The 24,003-nt window shown below is 33.8% G+C and overlaps 1 protein-coding gene across 7 annotated transcripts in view; it reads right to left on the reverse strand.

Annotated features, from left to right (window-relative positions):
- The window catches only part of LOC145261225 (protein retinal degeneration B-like), a 633,753-nt gene that overhangs the window by 340,659 nt on the left and 269,091 nt on the right, over positions 1–24,003 (reverse strand). For all 7 annotated transcript variants that reach the window (XM_080119583.1, XM_080119584.1, XM_080119585.1 and 4 more), the window contains one exon: positions 3,887–4,142. In XM_080119583.1, the coding sequence (XP_079975709.1) occupies positions 3,887–3,964 (78 nt within the window). In that variant the 5' untranslated portion in view covers positions 3,965–4,142. The remainder of the gene's footprint in view (positions 1–3,886; positions 4,143–24,003) is intronic.

The raw sequence follows: 24,003 nt of genomic DNA on the forward strand, positions 1-24,003 counted from the left end.
AATTTATTCCTTTTTTTTTTTGTTACAAAAGCAGTCACCACATATCAAGGCCGGTAGGCCACTCGAAGAATAGGGTTAATATGTGCATGGTAGTCATTGGGACAGTAGCGTAGTAATCTTTGTGGTTGAAATTTGGTACGATCGAATTATTTACAAGGACGGTTCAATAAGAATTTGTTTACGTTGGACTTGAAGACGACAATATTGTAGTCAGTTGGAAAGCAGACCAATGTAACAGTTCTACAGGTGAGTAGTTCTAGGAAAGAAGCTTTGTTCATGGAACCCATGTTTAGGTTTGGGCACTAATAGAGAGAGGGGAATCTATTAATAGTGTTTTTGACTAGACGAGTGTATTTTGGAAAAGATTGGCAAAGGGGGAGTATAGATTGGAGCTCAGTCGAGCACTTGTCATGAAAATAATGATAGAGCAGAGACAAGCTTGCAACGTCTCTTCTGTAGAAAGAGGTCATAGAGAAGAGGAAAGGGCATCACCTACTAGATTGCAAAGTTGGTTTTGAACTCTTAAGGCAGGATAAGGTGTGCGCACCAGAAAAATTTCCTTTATGGAAGGTGGTCATTGCTTTTAATAATTCTTTTATGGAAGGTGATCATTGCTTCCTAAATAGTTCTTTTAGTTTTTTATTTGAATATACGGCACAATCACCTTAACACACCAGTCCTCATTACATCACAGAAGTTAAGCAACATTGAGCCTAGCCAGTACCAGGCGCTGTATGTTAGAGGATGTCAACACTTCTAGCAGGTCCAGCATTTCATCTGGCCTCCAACTGTCTCGACCATGACCTGCTGCTGGATCAGGCTGGTTGGGACGAGAGAGAGCGAGGCTTGCTTTGTACAAACCAGCTTCACTTTAAACAAACTCCCAGCACGTGTAATCCATCCGATTGTTTTCATCATTTTGAAAGACGAAATTTGTGCTGATCATTCAATTGGCTTGTAGAGTTTCTCATGTTGGCTATCAAAGCAGCCCCTGCAAATCATAACCTACAGATCTTTTTTTTTTTTTTTTGAGCTCCACAGCTAATATGCTAGGAGTAATTTTTTTTCATGACGTTTTTGATGTATGCAGGCTTTTTTTTACCCATGGCCTGTCACAGCAGTTGTGTTTATTCCATATGTAGGAATAAGAGTGTACTATCACACACTTTGTACGCGTTAGAGATTTCCAATAAAGAGTGTTTATCAGTATTGATTATGTAACATTGCATCCATTTACACACGGGACCCACAGGTTGTATGCAGTCTATGTCATACAGGAGACCAAGACAAAAAATAACTCAAACTCACTTTTTCGTAACATTTATTTCCTAATTCTCCCGTCATGCGTGACTTCTCAATACAGCTGTGACGTCTCTCACATGGTTGTCTCTCTAACTTGCGTTTTCTTGTAGTTATAGTCTCTTTCCTTACCGTGACGTCATTTCATATTTCATATATATTCGCATACCTGCATCCGTGCTCTGTTACAATTACTTATAACTTGGAATCCAAGCATTTTCAGACTTGTATAGACATATGCTATTGTATATTTGCATTGTATATTTTGCATATTTTATTGTATAGACATATGGAACACAATTCTCAAGTTATGTCATCGTTTTTGTTTTTTTTCAAACATCTCTATATATAAAAGGCAAAACGGCCGCGCAGGTTTTTGTAGGTCCAGCAAAGGCTTTTTTCGTCAAGTTTACTATATTTTAAAACTTTTTATATACTCCCTAGATTGTAATATCTACGATTTGTGAACGGTCGTCGTCTCTACATTTATTTTGAGCGAGTTTTTAAAAAGAATCTGGTTTCCAGTGTTTGTTTGTCTTTCCTCAGTAGGGGTGTCTCAGATGATTACCAATAAACTAACTCCTTTTCAGAGAGATGGTAAAGTCTGGGAGGATAGCCCTCCTAAGCCTAACAGCAACAAAACCACTGTTGGACTGATTGATTTTTTTGGCCTCAGGCAACGCTGAGTAGCCATGCCAGTCTTATATGAGAGAATCTGTCCATTTATCTGTCCTGGTTAAGAGTGAAATATATCATTTTCATCGTTGTGTTCACAGATTAAACAGATACATCTTAATATCTGTTTATATATATTATTTTTGATTATGTTTTCACCAAAGTGCTTCTTCCTCTCTCCCTGAGAGCAATTCCATCGCAATAATAAAAGATTCCATTATCATCCGGTCGATAGAGCAAAAACATCTCACAAATTATTCAGCTCTGATGGACAATCAAGATTTTGACTATACATGTGGTAAATGTCTGGGAGTTCATGCCGAATAATAAGACTGTAATGTATGTTGGAATCTGTTTTTTGTTGCGCGTTGACAATGCACTGATGGATTTTATTTCGTTCGATAAAATTGCTTAATCGCCAATTTACGTTCTACGCAATAGAAAACTCAGAAATCCCATTATATCTTCATCTGCACATCATGCTGTAGAGTGGAAACTCGAACAGGATAACTAACCTTTTTGTATGTGGAAAAAATCCTTATTGCAATGTTAAAAGATGTCATTTTTTTCAAAAACATGTAAAAAAGATGTCAGTTTTTTATATATCTGTAAAAGATATCATTTTTTCAAAGATATGTTAACGATGTCATTTTTTCAAAGATATGTTAAGGATGTCATTTTTTTCAAAGATATGTTAAGGATGTCATTTTTTTCAAAGATATGTTAAGGATGTCATTTTTTTCAAAGACATGTAAAAAAGATGTCAGTTTTTTATATATCTGTAAAAGATGTCAGTTTTTTCAAAGATATGTTAAGGATGTCATTTTTTTCAAAGATATGTTAAGGATGTCATTTTTTTCAAAGATATGTTAAGGATGTCATTTTTTTCAAAGATATGTTAAGGATGTCATTTTTTTCAAAGACATGTAAAAAAGATGTCAGTTTTTTATTTATCTGTAAAAGATGTCAGTTTTTTCAAAGATATGTTAAGGATGTCATTTTTTTCAAAGATATGTTAAGGATGTCATTTTTTTTCAAAGACATGTAAAAAAGATGTCAGTTTTTTATATATCTGTAAAAGATGTCAGTTTTTTCAAAGATATGTTAAGGATGTCATTTTTTTCAAAGATATGTTAAGGATGTCATTTTTTTCAAAGATATGTTAAGGATGTCATTTTTTTCAAAGATATGTTAAGGATGTCATTTTTTTCAAAGACATGTAAAAAAGATGTCAGTTTTTTATATATCTTTAAAAGATGTCAGTTTTTTCAAAGATATGTTAAGGATGTCATTTTTTTCAAAGATATGTTAAGGATGTCATTTTTTTCAAAGACATGTAAAAAAGATGTCAGTTTTTTATATATCTGTAAAAGATGTCAGTTTTTTCAAAGATATGTTAAGGATGTCATTTTTTTCAAAGACATGTAAAAAAGATGTCAGTTTTTTATATATCTGTAAAAGATGTCAGTTTTTTTCAAAGATATCTTAAGGATGTCATTTTTTTCAAAGATATGTTAAGGATGTCATTTTTTTCAAAGATATGTTAAGGATGTCATTTTTTTTCAAAGACATGTAAAAAAGATGTCAGTTTTTTATATATCTGTAAAAGATATCATTTTTTCAAAGATATGTTAACGATGTCATTTTTTCAAAGACAAGTAAAAGATCTGTAAAAGATGTCAGTTTTTTATATATCTGTAAAAGATGTCAGTTTTTCAAAGATATGTTAAGGATGTCAGTTTTTCAAAGATATGTTCAGGATATCATTTTTTCAAAGATATGTAAAAGATCTGTAAAAGATGTCAGTTTTTTAAAAATATGTAAAAAAATATGATATATTTAACTGAAAAACTGGATGGTTTATTTTATCAAATAAAATGTGGCCACAAACAGTTTGAGAAAGAATTCTTACCTGAATCATATACAGCTGTGCAATTCTGTACTCATCTACGCTCATCGGCAGAGCAATGCGGTACTCCTTGATCAGCATTTTTGTAGGATGTTTTTGTCAGGGCAAGGATAAGAACTAAGGGCTAACGGATGGATAAAACTTTTGGATCATGCAGCTGTCGGCAATGCCAACAGGAATCTCAAACACTTCTGTGGATTGGCCAGATATGCCAACAGCCTCTGGCTATCGATATTCTAATGGCCATACTTTGTAGAATCTGCAAAGACAAAAAAAAAATGACCGAGTGTGAAAGATGTAAAAAGATAATAAAGATTTGACGGTTTTAATGTCAGGGCTGTGAGTTGAAATATTAAGAGTCAGAGGAAATCAGTTGAGCTCAGAATTCAAGCATTTTTTTTTTTTTTTTTAAATTTTCAGGAGTCTGAGTCAAGTGTTTTGTCTACTGGCTCCACAATGTTCAATGACTAAGTTATACTAAGTTATATCATTAGAAATTAAACTACTGAGAGAAGATATATTAAATACTTTTCTTCTATTAATAGTCATGAGCTCGATTTTGTTGGGTTCCCAAATTCTTTGTCCGCTATATCCATCAGTTCTTTTAGTTTTTCCTCTGAATCAACAATCAAGGCAGTATCATCTGCATATCTGAGATAGTTGTAGTGCCTATCACAAAACTGTATACTGGGTTTTGTCGTCAGTTTCGACAGAGCAATCTCACTATGCAGATTGAACAGATCAGGCGAAGGCACGTACCCTTGATGGACTCCTTTCTGGATTTCTACTCAGTTACCACTTTCTGATCCAATACATAAGTGAAGGTTGCCCACATCCATAGTAAAAGTAGTGCTATGGAACTGTTGTGATGTGAAAGACATAAAAAGTTGGATGATAAATAATATGTCACTCATATTTCTGTTTCTCTCAATGTCACATTTTATCTCATTTTTTTTTTTTGCATCTCTCTCTCTCTCTCTCTCTGTCACTCTTTCTCTCATATTTTTCCGTCTCAATGTCACTTTCTCTTTCTCTCTCTCTCATATTTCTCTCTCTCTCTCTCTCTCTCTCTCTCTCTTGCACTGTGTCACTCTTTCTTTCCCATATTTCCCTTTTGTCTTTCTCATTGTATCACTCTCTTTCTCTCATATTTTATTCTATCCTTAACATGAATGTATTCTATTACTATATTAGTTCCTTTCGCTTTCATATTTTTCTTCCGTCTCTCTTGTGCTCATATTCACTATGTCACATTCTCTCTCTCTCTCTCTCTCTCTCTCTCTCTCTCTCTCTCGTGCATGCATATTACCTGTGCCCCTCCCCCCCAATTACTTTCGGTTTTTGATTCTCGTTCACTTTTTCTTAATCTTAATCATAACTCCTTTCTTTCTCTTTCACACTCTGCTCTCAGTTAATAGCCAATTTGCTTTGCTTTGCGCGCGTGCGTGCATGTGTGTGTGTGTGTGAGAGAGAGTGTCTGTCGCCATTTCCAACCAAAAGAACATACTGAGATTCAGTTGATGCTGACAGCCTTTAATCTCATTTTCATTCATCGACTTCGCGCATACATTGATCACGGCTGACAGGTGCTCTTATAGGTGCATTTACTATTTCGAAACAGAAAGGTCTAGACTTCATTTGTCATTTATAACATATGTTCTGATGGATGGAACTGTAGTATGTTAATGCAATTGTCAAGTTTCCATAAGTTATATATATATATATATATATATATATATATATATATATATATATATATATATATATATATATATATATGCTTATTTATACAAACATTATTAGCTACATATGTGCATACATATTCTCTAGTGATCTCTAGAAAAAAGCTACTTTGCAAGCGGTCAAGGAAGAAAGATCTTTTTCAACGCATTAAAGTATTTTTTTTACAATTAGAGATAAAGCAACTGGTGTAAGATGCTTCCATGACCAGCGAAAAATTTGCAATTACGGAAAAAGGATTTCAACAGAAGTGAAGAAAAGTTGTGTTATCGTGACAGAATTAGGTTATGGGTCAAATACCACATATCAATCAAATGTGTAGGAATTTTAACTTTCAATTCAGCGGAAGTGAAAGAGAAGGAAATGTGATTTCGGAATAGAGATAAAGTGATTGAATAATATTGTCATTAATATAGACATAATCTAAATGGAAATAATAATATTGTGATCAATAGTAATAATAATAATAATAATAATAATAATAATAATAAATGAATGATAATAAAAGGAGATAAAAATAATACTACTGAAACATGAGGATATAAATAATATCAACATATAAGCTAAAAGAAGTTATAATAATAATGTTTACCATATAGTTATAAAACAGATAATTTTAAATAAATCATAGGATTAGAATGTATAGAATTTAGTTTAAATCACTTAGCTTCTGCCAAAACCGGTAAATTATCTAATCACCAAATTGAAATAATTCCCGTATTTCACAAAGCATAAGCTTACTTTCTGAGAAATTAACCCTTAATTCTTCTTTTGTTGTTTAATTTCTTCATTCTTTACCCAACTAATCACTTTAAGTAAGCAGTCATCCTTTGAATCCCTTTAAACTTTCATCTGAATTTATTTAATGACTAGCAGGGGGGCCCGACGTTGCCGGGGATTAAATGATGATCAACAAATATTTCACACTCCTATATTTTTATTGTCATCGAAATCCGTGAGATCTCCCGGGAGAAAGCTTCACATGCTTCCCCATGCAGTAACTTAGTCCAAAATATATGTTATTCTACATTGCACTCTAGAAAACCTACTGTTTCTGTTATAAAATTATTTTATATAAACTTTATACTAGTTAAAAAAAAAAAAAAAACGCTAAGAAATTTATGTGCGAGGTTTGAACCTAAAGACCACATCATGAAAAAAACAAAAAAAAGACCCACCTAAATCTTCAAATCTTATAAAATTCTTCGCAGTTTTATTTTTATTTATTTATTTATTTTTTTTACATGGGCATCACCACATATACAGGCCCAGAGACCACTCGAGGATAAGGATTAAGAGTGTACAGTAGTCAATTGAACAGTATAGTAATTATTAGTAATAGAAATTAGGCAAATTTGTTAACTAAGTGGAACGGCTCATCAAGAACTTGTTTACGTTGGACTTGAAGACAACCAGATTGTAGTCAGCTGGAAAGCAGGAAAACGGAAGACAGTTCCACAAGGGTGCAGTTCTAAGAAGCTTTTTTCATGGAATCTACGTTTAGGTTTAGGCACAGATAAAGTGTGGGGGGGGGAATTATTGATAGTGTTTTCAGCTAGACAGGTGTTTCTTGTGAATGTTTGCAGTTAATGAAAAAAATAAATTTACGTGCGGAGTTTGAACCTACAGACATCAGGCAAAATAAAAAAAAAAATACATGCTATCAACTTACAATAGAATTTTTAACAGCCCAATGTTCTATCATTGTTGCTAAATGACGACATGGATAAAATGGCTTTACTGATGATAAATTAAAATAATAGTTTCGATTATATGTAATTATCGGGGTTATTCTGAGACAAAACTTAACCAGATCACTCCCAGACTTATACACTAAAGTTCTGTAAATTTTAAAGAAAATCTGTTTAGCAGTTTTGGAGTCTATAAGGAACAAACTCGCACACAAAGTTGCACTTATATAATTGTAGAAATAATTTTTAGAGAACTGTCTTGATTTTCGCAAATATTATGAAAATAAGATTTAATAATTAAAATTTATGCTTTCTAATCCTATTATTTATTTTAAATTATCTATATAATAAAACTATAATCTGTGATATATCAAGTGATTGCCAACCACCTCAGCAAAAACAATATATTTAGTTCAATTTTAGTCAAATATACTGTCATAGCTGAGCTCTATGAACAAATGCATATTTTCGTTTACTAGCCAAATAGAAAAGTTACTAGTCAACCCCACGTGTTGGATTACTTAAGAGGATGGCTTATCAAGAACTTGTTCACATTGGACTTGAAGACGGCCATATTGTAGTCAGTTGGAAAGCAGGAAAACGGAACAGAATTCCACAGGCGTGCAGTTCTAAGAAAGAAGCTTTATTCAGGGAATCTAAGTTTAGGTTTAGGCACAGATAAAGAGTTGGGGAAATTTTTGATAGTGGTTTCAGCTAGACGAGTGGTTTTTGGAATATGACATCTTCATCCCATGACGAGTATGTACAGCATAAAGAGTTTTCTTTATCTTTTTTTTTTTTTTTTTTTTTTTTTTTAAGTATAATTCTTAATATGCATCCAATTTTATGGTAAGATTTGAAAATATAAAGATTCAAATTTCTTTGGATGTTTTTTTTTTTTAAAGGCAGATTTTGTTTTTAAAAAAAACTTATTTAAATGAGTTGACTTTGCTTTAAATAAAAATAGAGATTGAAAAGATATTTTTCACTCAGTAATAATCTTTGGAAGATTATCAGTTAACAAAAAATACAATCGTTAAGAAATAAGCATTTTATTATTTCTAGTCAGCACTTGGAAAAGAATCACTTGCAAATTTGACTGTTCCACTTGCAACAAAGTCTTAGGGTGGGGTGGGGCTGAATTTCTCATTAAAAACCGATCTAGGGTCTAACTCTTCCCTCTGAGACAAGTAAACAAGAAGGATTGAACCCTAACTTACCGGCTTATTATCAAATGCTAAACATTAGGCCAAATAAGTCATGGTTGACTCAAGATGGAGATTCGTCACAAAGCGGCTCAATCTTCCTGTTTGATTCTCGACTGCAGCTCCTTCTCGTGTCATACACACACACACACACACACACACACACACACACACACACACACACACACACACAAACACACACAAACACACACAAACACACACAAACTTGAAGTAATCCTCCTTAAGATTCTAATGCAATTTAATTAGAACGTATGCAAATTAGTTCGATGTGTTAAGAAGAAGCAAAAATTGCAACTTCACACACAACCAATTAAACGAAATAGTTGGTCATCAACAAATTCCAAACCGTACAAATATTTATTGCACTTTAGATCTTGCGAATAAAGACACCAAAAGTAATTAACAATCGAGTTAGCAATTGTGTGAAACATTCTCCACTATATAATTAAGAGCAATGTGTGTGTATTATATATATATATATATATATATATATATATATATATACATATACATATATATATATACATATATATATACCCCCCCCCGAAACAGTGTTTTATGGTAAACAACTGATGATCCCTTGAAAAGTGAATTATTGGTACTATAGTAAATTCGACAGCAAGTTGATGCAGTGATTGCAGGTGATTAAATAACTTACTGACTAGATGGTTTTCTAACAAATGATAAAAAATATTTTTTTGTATAGTTTTAAAGGTTGAAAACTTCAAAGACTATACATATATATATTGTAGTGATGGGACGATTCCAATATTTTTCCTGATTCCGATACAATTACCGATTCCGATTCTTTATAAATCTCTAATTATTTAACTATAAGATTGTTATTTTCCCTGATTTCTGTAAAAAAAAACACATGTTAAATATGCATATATTTTCCTAAACTTCAAAATATATTTGTGGAGGATGATGTATCGATTTTAGCTTTACTTGTAATTTAAAATCAATAAATATTTATTATTTTATCATTATTACCAGAAATGGAAGATTTTACTTTAAACAAAATCAAATAAAAAAGACAAAAGAATCATTTTGGCATCGGAAAATAAGCATTTATATTTATAGTTTTGTTATCTTGCTAGTTTCAGTTCCTTTGGTTTTTGTATACTATTCTTTTTATATTTCTAGTTGTGCTTGTATAGTATTATTCTATTTCAACTTTTGTGGTTGATTGGTGTCATCTGGTTATTGGCTTGGCTTCTGCACTCAAGGATTTATCTAAATATTTAAGTTGTTTTCATTAATGCTGAGTTTTTATAAGGTGTCAGTTCTCCGTTTGATTTCAATTTCGCCTTTTTTTTTGTTATTGTTGTTTTTTATAGTTCTTTGAAACTGTTCCATCCTCCCTTTGATTCCATATAGTTTTTGGGAACTGTTCCTAGTGCTCCTACAATTATTAGTATCACAATAACAAAATCTGAAAATGATAGAACAACGGGACGTTAAAAATTCTACCGTGGGTAAGTTGATAGCATGTATTTTTTTTTTTTTTTTTTGCTTGATGTGGTCTGTAGGTTCAAACTCTGCACATAATTTTTTTTTCTTCATTAACTGCAAAGAATTTTATAAGATTTGAAGATTTAGGTTTTTTTTTATGATGTGGTCTTTAGGTTCAAACCTCGCACATAAATTCCTTAGTGTTTTTTTTGTTAACTAGAATGAAGTTTATATAAAATAATTTTATATCAGAAACAATAGGTTTTCTAGAGTGCAATGTAGAATAACATATATTTTGGACTAAGTTACTGCATGGAGGCATGTGAAACTTCCTCCCGGGCGATTTCATGGATTTCGATGACAATAAAAATATAGGAGTGTGAAATATTCATTGATCATCATTTAATCCCGGGCAACGTCGGGTCCCCCTGCTAGTGATTAAATAAATTCAGATGAAAGTTTAAAGGGATTCAAAGGATGACTGCTTACTTAAAGTGATTAGTTGGGTAAAGAATGAAGAAATTAAACAACAAAAGAAGAATTAAGGGTTAATTTCTCAGAAAGTAAGCTTATGCTTTGTGAAATACGGGAATTATTTCAATTTGGTGATTAGATAATTTACCGGTTTTGGCAGAAGCTAAGTGATTTAAACTAAATTCTATACATTCTAATCCTATGATTTATTTAAAATTATCTGTTTTATAACTATATGGTTAACATTATTATTATAACTTCTTTTAGCTTATATGTTAATATTATTTATATCCTCATGTTTCAGTAGTATTATTTTTATCTCCTTTTATTATCATTCATTTATTATTATTATTATTATTATTACTATTGATTACAATATTATTTCCATTTAGATTATGTCTATATTAACTCCAATATTATTCAATCACTTTATCTTTATTCCGAAATCACATTTCCTTCTCTTTCACTTTTTTTATTATTATTATTATTACCACCATTGATCACAATATTATTATTTCCATTTAGATTATGTCTATATTTACGCCAATATTATTAAATCGGTGCCCGGAAAACTTGTCCCGGGAAAACTCGTCTCCAGAAAACTCGTACCTGGAAAAATCCCCCCTTTTTGCTAGGTATGAAAACTTGTCCCTTATTGAATAAATATCGATTGAAAACACATTTTATTACCGTTTCTGAAGGAGATATTGTTTTTAAAAGAGACTATGCACCCCCGTAATATTTTTTAAAATTATTTTTAACTCTTGCTTAAAAAAAAATGAACTTGATCACGGAGTCAAGATACGAAAAACGAAACCAAATATTTATTAAAAAAATACTCTAGTTTTAACACTTTTTGTGTCATTACGAAACAAAAATAAAGAAAGAAAACACGTATTATTAAAGAAAGCAATTATTTTATTTAGAAGAATTAATTCAGTTTAAATAATTCTTGTGTTATTACAAAACAACAAAAAAGAAAACACGGTCTTATGTAATTTTAGTACCGCGCTGAAATAATACCGTTATTATTTCGAAACCCATTCTTAACATGGGGAGGGTATCGTTTAAAAGTCATTTCGGGGGCACTTGTGCAGTACTTAAAAATGTACAAATTTATTTTCTTTTGGAGGTGGGGGAGGCTCGTTTTAAAACTATATCTACCTCAGTATTTTCTTTAATTTTCGGATATTTTTGTGTTAAAAATTATTTACTAAGTAATGTCGAGTGCGACATTACTTGTTATTTCTTTTTAACTAAATAAACTCTTTAAAATAAGTTTAAACACCAAAAACTTACAAAGCTAGGTAGAAAACGAAAACTTAGAAAAATCGATTTAATTTTTTTAAAACAATAAACATGTAAAAATATTTTTTTTGAATATTATGGGATGTGCATTATTACCTAAAAATATACAAATTTATTTTCTTTTGTAGGGGGAGGGCTCGTTTTAAAACTATATCTACCTAAATATTTTCTTTAATTTTCTACTTTTGAACAATTATCCTCCTAAGATGTGATCCTCTTATGTCGGACATTTTTTATTCATAAGCAACACTGGACATACTTTTTTTTTTTTTTTAACTAAATAAACTCTTTAAAATAAGGTCCTGGATATGACCTAAAACTATATCCGTGGAGATTGTGGAGCCACACTTTAATTGCCATTGCTCCCAGGTCCACTCTGACCCGGAGTGGTAGTACCTGTTAGGGTCCCAACTATGGGTTAAATAGAATCCGACTTAAAAAACAAATATACTCCATTAAAAAATCGCTCCTCAAAATCACTAGATTCGGCATTAAATAACCTGAAAAAGGTTGATATGTCGTAAAACAAAAACAACCAACCATCTTTAAAATAAGTTGAAAGATCAAAAAATTTCAAAGCTAGGTAGAAAACGAAAACTTAGAAAAATTAATTAAATTTTTTTTTTAAACAACAGTAAACAAGTAAAAATATTTTTTTTTTAAATATTACGGGGATGTGTATTCGCTTCTAAAGACAATATCTTCTTCAAGAACGGTCATAAAATGTGTTTTCAATCGATATTTACTCAATAAGGGACCAGTTTTCCTACCAAGCAAAAGGGGACGAGTTTTCCGGAGACGAGTTTTCCTAAATTTTATTCAATCATTTTATCTTTATTCCGAAATCACACTCCTATATTTTTATTGTCATCAAAATCCGTGAAAGTAACTTAGTCCAAAATATGTTTCATAACTATGGTTAATATTATTATTATTATTATTATAACTAAATTATATCCTCATGTTTCAGTAGTATTACTATTAATGATGAAAAAGTAATAAATTCCCAAATTTATTATCTTTTTGTTAAGATGGATTTGTATTTTTCCAGAGTCAGTAAAATTATTCACTTTAGAAAGGGCTAGCATATACCACTTACCAAATAGTAATAGTAGCCACTACTACTAAAACCCTCTAACTAAAATTAAGGAGTACTTTTAAATCTAACATTATTATGTCTCTTTCCTCCCCACCCATACCAGAGGTAATTTCTGGAAGATTTCAAAGCATGACTCAGTTTTTCCTAGTTACTACATACATGCATAGAATTATATTAAAAAAAAAAAAAATCAAGAACCCCCTCCTCCCAACAATAAACCTGCCCCATTAACCTTCAGAGAATAACTATTTTTTCTACATTTTAGATATTATACATCCGGAGCAACGCCAGTCAAGACGATACCAACTTGATGAGTGTTTGTGTATTCATTCTTTTTGCAGACTTATCCTCATCTTCATAGTTGTTGTTATTCAACCACGTTTCGGTCAACTATTCCTCTGGCCTTCTTCAGATGGTTAACCGTTATGGGATAGGAATGGTGAGTCTTGTATCTGCATTCCTAGTAATTAGTGATTTTCATAATTGTTATCTCACTATGTTTTAGACAACTAATCCTCTGGCCTGCTTTGGGTAGAATTGAAACCATTATCTTCAGATAATGCTCACCTGAACCGTAGAAATTCAATGCATCTATCCACTGTACCACAGGCTCCAAAGGGACAGAGGATTAGTTGGCGAAATGAGACATGGTGAAATAACAACGACCATGGAAGGCAGTAATTACTTGGGGATACAGTTACAAGACTCATATCCGTCGTGGTCAACCACTCAAAGAAGGCCAAAGGATGAGTTGGCCGACGTAGTGAAACAACAACAATTATGAAGAGGAGGATAACAGTAAGCCAAAAAATATCAAATTATGAAGCATCATCTCAAAGGATTCCAAAAAATAAAATAATATATAATTGATGGGGGTTTATTTGTTTTTTGTTTTTTTTGCTTTTTACTTTTACTTAAACACACGAACAACTGGGTTTTTATATAAAGGATGAGATTAGGGGGGGGCACATCGATATCGATTTGAGTTTCATTTTTGTTTGACTGTTGAAGGAAATTAATATGCTGTAAAGGAAATGAAAGAAACAAGAGGACCCAGCCATGAATACATTTTATGACTTTCGAAAATGAATTTTTCATGGAGAAAAAAGCCCATAAAATCCGAGCTTTAAATTATTAGCCTCATAAAAAGAAACCTTAAACCATAAAACCTGATCTCCAGTTTAAAGGAAAACAAAATCAAAAAACTTCCAAGAAATACAACCTCAGAGCTATCCAATTAAAAAGGAAGGGAGAGAAAAAAAACAAACAAAAAACAAACAAAAACAAAAAAAAAACATTGGAACCGTGTTAAAGAAATACAAGGATCAAATAAGTACCGAAAAGTTTTCAGGAAAATCACTCATCTAGTTGAAACCACTATTAATAATTTCCCCCATTCTTTATCTGTGCCTAAACCTAGGCATGGATTCCATGAACAAAGCTTCTTTCTAAGAACTGCACGTCTCCAGCTGACTACAGTATGGCTGCCTTTAAAGTCTAACGTAAACAAATTCTTGATGACCGTTCCCCTTAAGTTATCCAATTTACCAAATGTCCACTACTAACGATTACTACGATATTTTCCCATTGACAACTGTACACTCTTTAACCCTTATCCTCGAGTGGCCTCAGGCTTTAATAAATGATGTTTCCTTTGTAAAAAAAAAAAAAAAAGGACCAATTGTTTCAAAGTGGCACTAACCCTAGGCATGTTATCCAGCTTCCTCCGAAGTATGGGCCTATGAAATTGACAAGCGGTCTCCAGTCACATGTATATCCTCATTAGGGGAGATGACAACGTTAGGCTTTTACAGCTCTTGCAGGGTGGTGTTGACGTTCTCCTACATACAGGGTCTGGTATTTCCAAATAGTCACCGACTTGGTACTGACGAGGCTCAACGTTGTTTACCTTCAAGTCTAACATAAACAAGTTTTTTGATGAGCCGTTCCATATAAGTTAACAAATTTATCGAATTTCCATTACTAACGATTACTTTATTGCCCAATTGTCTACTGTACACTTTTTAACCCTTATCCTCGAGTGGCCACTTGGCCTTGATAAGTAGTGATGCCTTTGTAAAAAAAACAAACTTCGGTGATCTAATATGATTATGCATCAAATAAATGACACGTACAATATCATCACATCCTAAGGAAACGACATCACCAGACAAGAATAAAAACGAGAATAGTGCCACGGAGGTAAGTAATATTTAAACTGGGCCAGGTGAAATTTCAATGAATTTCCAATCCGAGGTAAATATTACCATCTGATTGCTTCTCTGCTGATTACAACATGGCCGTCTTCAAATCTGTGAATAGCAGATTCCAAGGCAGAAGATGGGCGAATGCGCAGTCTAATTTCTGCTGGTATATGTTGATTAATGCGTGTCTGAAAATTTAAGGAGGTTCGACCCACATAGCCAGCAGTGCACTAGCACTGAATTCCTGATAAATTTGTTGGCAAAAGGTTTTCCATATATTATTTTTAAAGCTATATATATATAATTAATTATTTACTATAATAATTATTAAATACCTACAGACGCTAGTATTTCATCCTTTCAAGAATCATCAGTGCAGGGTGTTATGATTAATACCAGCCGATAGATTCGAACCTGGTGACAGAAGCCATCTCTCTCTTCATTAGCAAGGACCCAATCTATTCGGCTACCGTTAACCGCAAGAAATGCTGCTGAATTTAAACATTTTTTAAATGCTTTTGAACGTCTTTCAGTGATCTAATAATTATATGATGATCTGTGCATAAGAGCTACATTGAACGACTTTTAAATTCAACTGAAAGTGCTCAATGATAAGAAACGAGTTTCTTTAAGGAGTTGACATAATTATTTACTATAATAATTATCAAATACCCACAGTCACTAGTGTTTCATCCTTTCAGGAATCATCAGTGCAGGGTGTCACGATTAACACCAGTCGATATAGATATATGATGAGAATAATGGAAATAGTATTCCGACAAAATAGAGAAATAAAAAAATTAAAAGAAACAAACCGAGTTATGTGTTCATTAACATTTCGTCTTCATTTCGAGACTTCCTCTGGATGAATGAGATTAAAAAAACAAAAACACCAGTACAAATACATGAAATATTTTCAAATATTTGGACTGGTGTTTTTGTTTTCTTAATCTCATTCATCCAGAGGAAGTCTCGAAATGAAGACGAAACATTGATGAACCCATAACTCGGTTTGTTCCTTTTCATTTGAGATATATATATATAACTACTTCATTTACTCACATAAATTAATATAAGAAAGTATAAATTTATGCGTAAACTTTAAGTATTTACTTCAACAGTGCTCAATACGTAGGTAGAGCTAGTTAGCATAAGCCTGAAGAATCCTAGAGTGGATGAAACGCAGAATATTTAGTGTAGCTTAATCGCCATATATATATATATATATATATAAAGAATTATCAAAAGGAAGATAACCTGGCTAAAGAATCTTCCAGAAAAAGAAAAAAACGAACAAGTACCGAACATGACCAGTCAAACCTACCAAAAACCGAAATATACCCGATTTCAACAGCTGGAGAGATTCCAAAACAAAGGTAAGAAATGAGACACACATCACTCTCAAACATATCCACACAACAAACGCAAACACACACAACGAAATGACCGGAACATATTCATACCATACACCCATCCCCACCAACAAACTCAACCAAAACTCCCATTTAGAACACCACACATCCACACAAGAACACAGACACCATACAAACACAAATACTACTACCAAAATGCTCCAAAAAAACAACATATCAACAACCGACAACCCACTACCACATGACAACACTAAAAGATACAACCTCCCACAACAATACGAAAATAGTTACTACCAACCACGTCACCCAACTCAGCCAAGAACCCACTATCTCTTACCCCACCCCACCCACACAAACCACCAAAAAATCCCCCTACTTAACAACCCCCACCATAAAAACCCCCACCATAAAAACCCAATGGAACTAAACCACCCCTATAGATACCACCCAACACAAAACAATCTTTACAACACCCCCCAGTACCCCACAGTACAAAACCGACCCCAAAAATACCCCCCACACAAACACAACCAATCCGAATACCCCAGGTACCATCATAACCCATACATCCCCACAAAACGACACAACCAACTTCCCAACCGAATCAACGAAACTAACGACTCTCACAATCATTTTTTAGGAATCCCTCACAAAATGACAACACCAGACTAGACAACAAAAAACCCAAAGTCATCAACCTATCTACAGAGACACTTACAAAGGACGAAATTGAAGTACTAAAACTAGGCCTCAAATTCTGCCCAACTCCCAGAAGTAACATAGCAGAGTTAAAGAAAGACCTCAAAGAATTTGAACGCAAATTTAGACTCATAGATATACTTAACGACAGTGATAACACAACAGACGACTCTCTAGTGAAAAACAAATCAACATACTTCCCCAACAAACATAACAACACAAAAGAACTAAATACCTTCTTTGAAACACTCTGGAACCTCAACCCCCAACAAAAAGAAAACCCCACCAGTAATCTAACATGAAAACAAAATCAAGCACTTAAAAAAAAATCCAACACAATAACAACTTAGTTATAAAGGAAGCAGACAAGGTAGTGCAGTAGTTATAATGAATAAGAACTTCTACAAAACAAAAATTTTAGAATCACTAGGGAACGAAAATTATTACAAACCAATTAGCTCTAACATAGACGACACAACCATATCTAAAATAACAAAACTCTGCACAACATACAATAGTACATTAACTAAAAAAGAAAAAGACTTCCTTACAAACTTCACAACAAAAACAAACATCTTCTATGGGCTACCCAAAATACACAAATCTAACCAGGTAAGACATGCCATCAACATACAAAAATCGGAATACATAAGCACCCCAAACCCCAACGACCTCACATTTAGACCCATAGTAGCAGGACCATCATGCCCAACAAGCAGACTTAACAACATAATAGATATACTATTACAGCCCTTCACCAATCTAGTCAGAAGTTTTGTAAGAGATAACACACACTTCCTTAGCTCCCTACCACAAACAGTAGACGATGGGACTATACTAGCCACATTCGATGTTAGCAGCCTATATAGCAATATCCCACACAATCTAGGAAAATAAGCTATGGCATATTGGATTGACAAACATACACAGACTTTACACCCCAGATTCAATAAACAATTCGTGATTGATAGCATCGACATAATCCTCAATAACAACTCCTTCCAATTCAATAAAGACAACTACATCCAAATACTAGGCACAGCAATGGGTACCAAAATGGCACCGACATATGCCACCCTTACACTCGCCTTCCTAGAAGAGACCCTTTATGAAAGGATAGAGCAAAAGTACGGGCACAATATAAAAACACTCTACATAAAATCTTGGAAAAGATACCTAGACGACTGCTTTATCCTCTGGAGAACCTCATGGGGGGATATCAAAGAACTCCACACTTTGCTACAAAATCTACACCCAAAAATAAACTTCACACTCGAACAAAGCCCCACAGAACTACCTTTCCTAGACATCCTAGTAACAATAAAAAACAACAACATAATCACAGACATCTACCACAAACCCACAGACACTCAACAATACCTCCACTTCAAAAGCCACCATCCTAAAAACTGTCTAAAATCAATACCCTACTCCCTAGCACGTAGAGTCTGCACCATAGTAACAGACAGACACCTCCGTTCAACTAGACTAAATGAACTACAAATAACACTGCGGAAAAGAGGATACCCACTACCACTAATACAGAAAGGTATTGAACTGGCTGAAAAAATTCCAATAGACCAACTAAGAACCCCAAAAGAACACAACAAAGAACAAATTCTAGCATACGTATCTACACACAACACAAATAACCCAGAACTATTCACACAGGTAACAAAAAACCTTATCCTCCTCAATCAGAACGACAAACTAAACATACTTAAAACAACAAAAATAATAAAAAGCAAATGCCAACCCAAAAACTTAAAACACATCCTAACTTCCTCAAAACTCGTCCCACATACTACAAAAGGAGTTACAAAATGCAACAAACCGTGATGTGGAGTATGTGACATAATAATAGAAGGTAACACATACACATTCAAAAACCCAGCACAAACATTCAAAATAAAAAAGGATCTAAATTGTACCTCCAGAAATGTAGTATATGCACTAAGATGCACAACATGCAACAAATCCTACATAGGTGCCACAAAAAATTTCAGCAATAGAGTGGCCTTACATAAGAGCAACATTAAAATTGCAGATAACAGACACCTCTATGTTTCAAAACACGTACACACATGCAGTGGAAACAGCTTCAAAATAATGCCAATCTTCCAAACAGACAATTATTTTTATTTACTTACACAGGAAAAAAACTTCATCACCAGATTCACTCCTGAACTGAACAGAACCTAATATCATCACACAAAAACATGAAATGCAAGATACACTCGCATGCACACCCATACACATATACACACCCACACATAAACCAGAATCGACACATTAAAACACACACACGTGCGCGCATACAACCACACACAGACATAACACCCCTATCTCTAATACAACACACTGAACAACACCAACCCTACTTAACCTCGAAACCAACAACACTAGGAAACACCTAGAACCATAGTATAATATCTGTTCCAACACCTCGCTCCTTCCTCAGTCAGTGGAGGAGAACCCCTTCATGACTGAAACAACTATCATCCCTTCTCTCATCCCCCTCCATACCTATACTCCCTCTGGGGAACAAAATCTTCCCCACACTAGGAACCGATCCTGGGTCTGGCTACCCACATGGGGAGACAAATAAATAGAAACATTAAAAAATCCCCTATTTTAAATACACCCCTCTTTCTAAACAAACACAATATAAGGAATACCCGAAAAGACTAAAACGAAAAATCACAATACTAAAATCCAAGAATCCAAAAAATAAATATCAAAATAGAATGAAAGCACCCCTACCCTTATTTCAGAAGAGCTAGTCCCCCCTCCCCACACATACACATTAGTAACGATCTCAGATCACAGCCGCCTTCCTAAGGAAGCAAATAACCCCAACATACTATAAAACAATATACACATTCCAAAACCAATAAAAGCAAACACACACACGCACACATACACACACACACACACACACACACACACACACACACACACACACACACACACACACACCCTACCCCACCCTAAAGAAAAAGAAAAAAAAAAGATTAGGAGAAAGAGATAGCGACTACAGCCAGGTCAACGGTCTCCCTCACAAGCCCAATAAAAATTGAGCATGCCAATGAATAATAAACACTTACAAGCCTCCACCCCTTGGAAAAACTTCAAATTAACTACGAAAATCGCCATTTTTACATCTCCAACACATTTGAAAATAATTTCTGACGAGGACGCATCACAGAACGTCTGAAACGCGCGTAAAAACGATTTCAATGGCTTAAAAACATTATTACAATGATCCAAACATAATTTTCAATGAAAAACCAAGACACGGAATAATAAAATAATGTTAAAAAATACACATTGTTGGTGACTACTCCCTTATATATATATATATATACTACTTCATTTAATCACATAAATATACGAAAGTATAATTTTATGCGTAAACTTTAAGTATTTACTTCAACAGTGCTCAATACATAGGTAGAGCTAGGTAGTAAGTTATAAAAAAAATATATTTTTATAACTTTATATGTGTGTGTGTGTGAGAGAGAGAGAGAGAGAGAGAGAGAGAGAGAGAGAGAGCACTGTAGAAGCATACAACGAATAAAGGGTGTACAACACCATGGAATTTCATCAGGTCTAACAAAATATTACGTCACGATTTGAAATGTTATTTTCTTTTCTTTCTTTTTCACAATCCTCATTTGCATATGAACTGAGACCTCAACAAGGACGGCAAAAATGATTTTCTAAATTACGAAAACAACTTGCAGTTGAGAGAGATGACGTGAAAGGAAATACTTTCAGAAATATTATTGAATGCGCTTGAATAGACGAGGAAATAGGAGCGGGGCGATGTGGAGGTGAACACGAATGAATTTCTGGTTTGACTTACAAGGGAGGAGGAGTGTGGGACAAGAAGAAAAGGGGAGAGAAAGACAGCATGCTGGGAGGAAATGCTCCATTTTTTTAAAAAAGAGAGGCGGGTTCAGCCTCACCTGTATCTTACAACTTGATTAAATTCAGGTGTATTTAATTGAGATTTTACCCGGATCACACAAAGAAGGTATTGCATGACATTAGGTAAGGAGTCAGCGTTGAAGGGAGGAGGGTATAAGTGGTGAGTCGAAGGGGGAGGGTACTCATTGAGTCACAATTACTACGTGTTCCACTTTTATTTATTTATTTATTTTTTTTTTTTTTTTTAAAGAAGGCAATTCATGCACAGCGCTCTATCTGTTAAGAAATTCTTATCGCGCCACTAAAATTCGTGTCCACATTATAAAGATCTTTTCCTCTTAACCTACAGAATTTTAAACTCAAAAGTTTATACAGATCAGTTACCCACCGAAAACTCTTTTTCATCTCCAGGACTTATACAGATTAGCTACCCATTGCAAACTCTTCTGAAATTAAACATGGCTTTCAATGCAAAAGTTTGTATCATTTGGATTCTTCGGACTACTGTTCTTATTTTCAGAGTTATTTGTACAACTTGTCGATCGATGTAACATCCGGCCTTCTTTAGTCGAATTCAGAAATCTTTGACCATGGCACAGTGGATAGATTACTTGGTGTAATTCAATTGTAAAAGTTACACCTTTCTGAAGGTTTGAAAGTTCAATCTTCCGTGCGAGCGACCCAAAAAATACAATTGCAAATTACCAAGGACTTTTACCCAGTCATGGCTGATTGGAATGAGAGCATGTTACCCTCCCTCGTGGATTAATAAAGTGTTTCATTCGAAATTCTGTGCAGATTCCCGAGTTTAACAAGATATACCCAAAGAAGGTCGAAGGTTATATCGATCGCAAACATTACGAAAATAACACTCAAGATGAGAACAGTAGTCTGAAGAATCCAAATAATACGGGTTATAAGTGAAAATAACAAATTGTTATAGATGGAAAAACACGATTCGTATCGTTATGACCGTCGGGTTGTAGCAATAAATACAAACTCGCACATTATTGCTTTAAGCGTTGCTTGAATATCAAAAAAGAATAAATAAAATTTTAGGATAAATCGTTTGTTTAAATTAAACTATTAAAAAATTTTTTTTGCTAATAACAGACTATATCTATTTAAATGTTCATTTTTTTTTTTTTTGTGATAGATCTGCTGCGGACGGATTTCTCTTTCCCTGGCGGAGGACAGAAAAGGTGAAATGCAATATTAAAACAGCTACTATACATTGCTCCTATTAATGAAGTGTGTGTGTGTGTGTGTGTGTGTGTGTGTGTGTGTGTAAAAATGAAGAGGGAAAGATAAACAAGTACTTAATATGGCCCCACCTTGCCAAACTTTCAAAAAAACACTCGACTAGCTACAACCACTATCAACAATTCCCCCTATTCTCTATCTATACCTAAATCTAAATGCAGATTCCATGAACACAGCTTCTGCTCGCCTGTAGAACACTGTTCCATTGGCCTGCTTCCCGGCTGCTACAGTAGTAGTACTCCTTCAAATCTAATGTAAACAAGTTCTTGTTGAACTGCCCATTATATAATCAAATTGAATCCAATTTACACCATTAACGATTACTACACTACCACCTTACATTCATTAATTTACCCTTATTCCCGAGTAGCATTTGGCCTTAATAAATGGTGACTCCCTTGTTAAAAAAAAAAAAACAAAGTCAAGTCTTGTAATATTTGGATTTACCGGACTACTGTTCTCATATCGAGTGTGATTTTCACAATGTTTTGGTCGATGTAACCTCCTACCTTCTTCAGGTGTATCTTGTCGAACTCGGAAATTTGGATAGAATTTTGAATGGAACCCTTTATTTACTTCACGGGGGTAGCATGTTCTTGTTCTGTCAGCAATGACTGGATAGAGGTCCTAAGTAATTCGCAATTGTATTTTTCGGTTCGATTTCAACAAGATACACCTGAAGAAGATCGGAGGTTAAATCGACCGAAACATTGCGAAAAATCATACTCAAGATGAGAACAGTAGTTCAAAGAATGCAAATAATACAAATAACCAATCCTCATCTCAAAAATTCAAAAATGTCAAGCCAAGTCTTGCCTGAGAAATGACCCTCGCCATCTTGTTTATATATTTCTTTGGTTTGTTTTCAGTTAATTTTCACGTGTGAATTTCTCACTATTTGAACAATGAGAATTCATTCATCATTTTTGAATATCCGTTTCTGCCAAATTCGAAATAAGAACAAGTTAGAAGAGTCAATGCCACACTCTGACAACAACGATTGCGGTTATTAGTCATGCTAATCTAAAAAGTACATACACACACAACATCCTCTCTTCAACTTATCTAGAAGATTTTCAGAATCTCTATCTTTCATATCTAGTGAACGCAAGGGGGATATAAAATCTGGATAGTGTAGAGAGATTGTGCGGAACAGGAGACTTTGTTAATTTGTTCACACTGAAAAAAATGGATGAGAGTGTTTAGATTAGTAGATATAGAACAGTTGAGGTAGCAAGGTCAGTTGTTAAGGAAGTCCAAGGAAAACATTGGAGGAAATAATAAGAATGGATTTGCCAAAGATAAGTTAGTTTAGATGTTTTTTGTTGTTTTCTTTTTTTTACAAAGAGGTCACCACTTATAAAGGCCCTGAGGCCACTCGAGAATAAGGGTTAATGTGGTGTGTGTGTGTGTGTGTGTGTGTGTGTGTGTGTGTGTGTGTCGTAGCTATTGGGACAATAGCGTAGTAATCGTTAGTAGTGGAAATTTGTTATAATCTGATTATTTAAAAGGACTGGTTATTTAAAAGAACTTGTTTGCATTGGACTTCTGAAAAGCAGACGAGTGAAACAGAGTTCTATAGGCAGGTAGTTCTAGGAAAGAAGCTTTGTTCATGGAATCCATGTTTAGGTTTAGGCACCGATTGAGAGTGGTGG

Source organism: Euprymna scolopes, chromosome 37 (genome assembly GCF_053919585.1).
Source record: "Euprymna scolopes isolate OS-2025 chromosome 37, ASM5391958v1, whole genome shotgun sequence".
Taxonomy (NCBI): Eukaryota; Metazoa; Mollusca; class Cephalopoda; order Sepiida; family Sepiolidae; genus Euprymna; species Euprymna scolopes.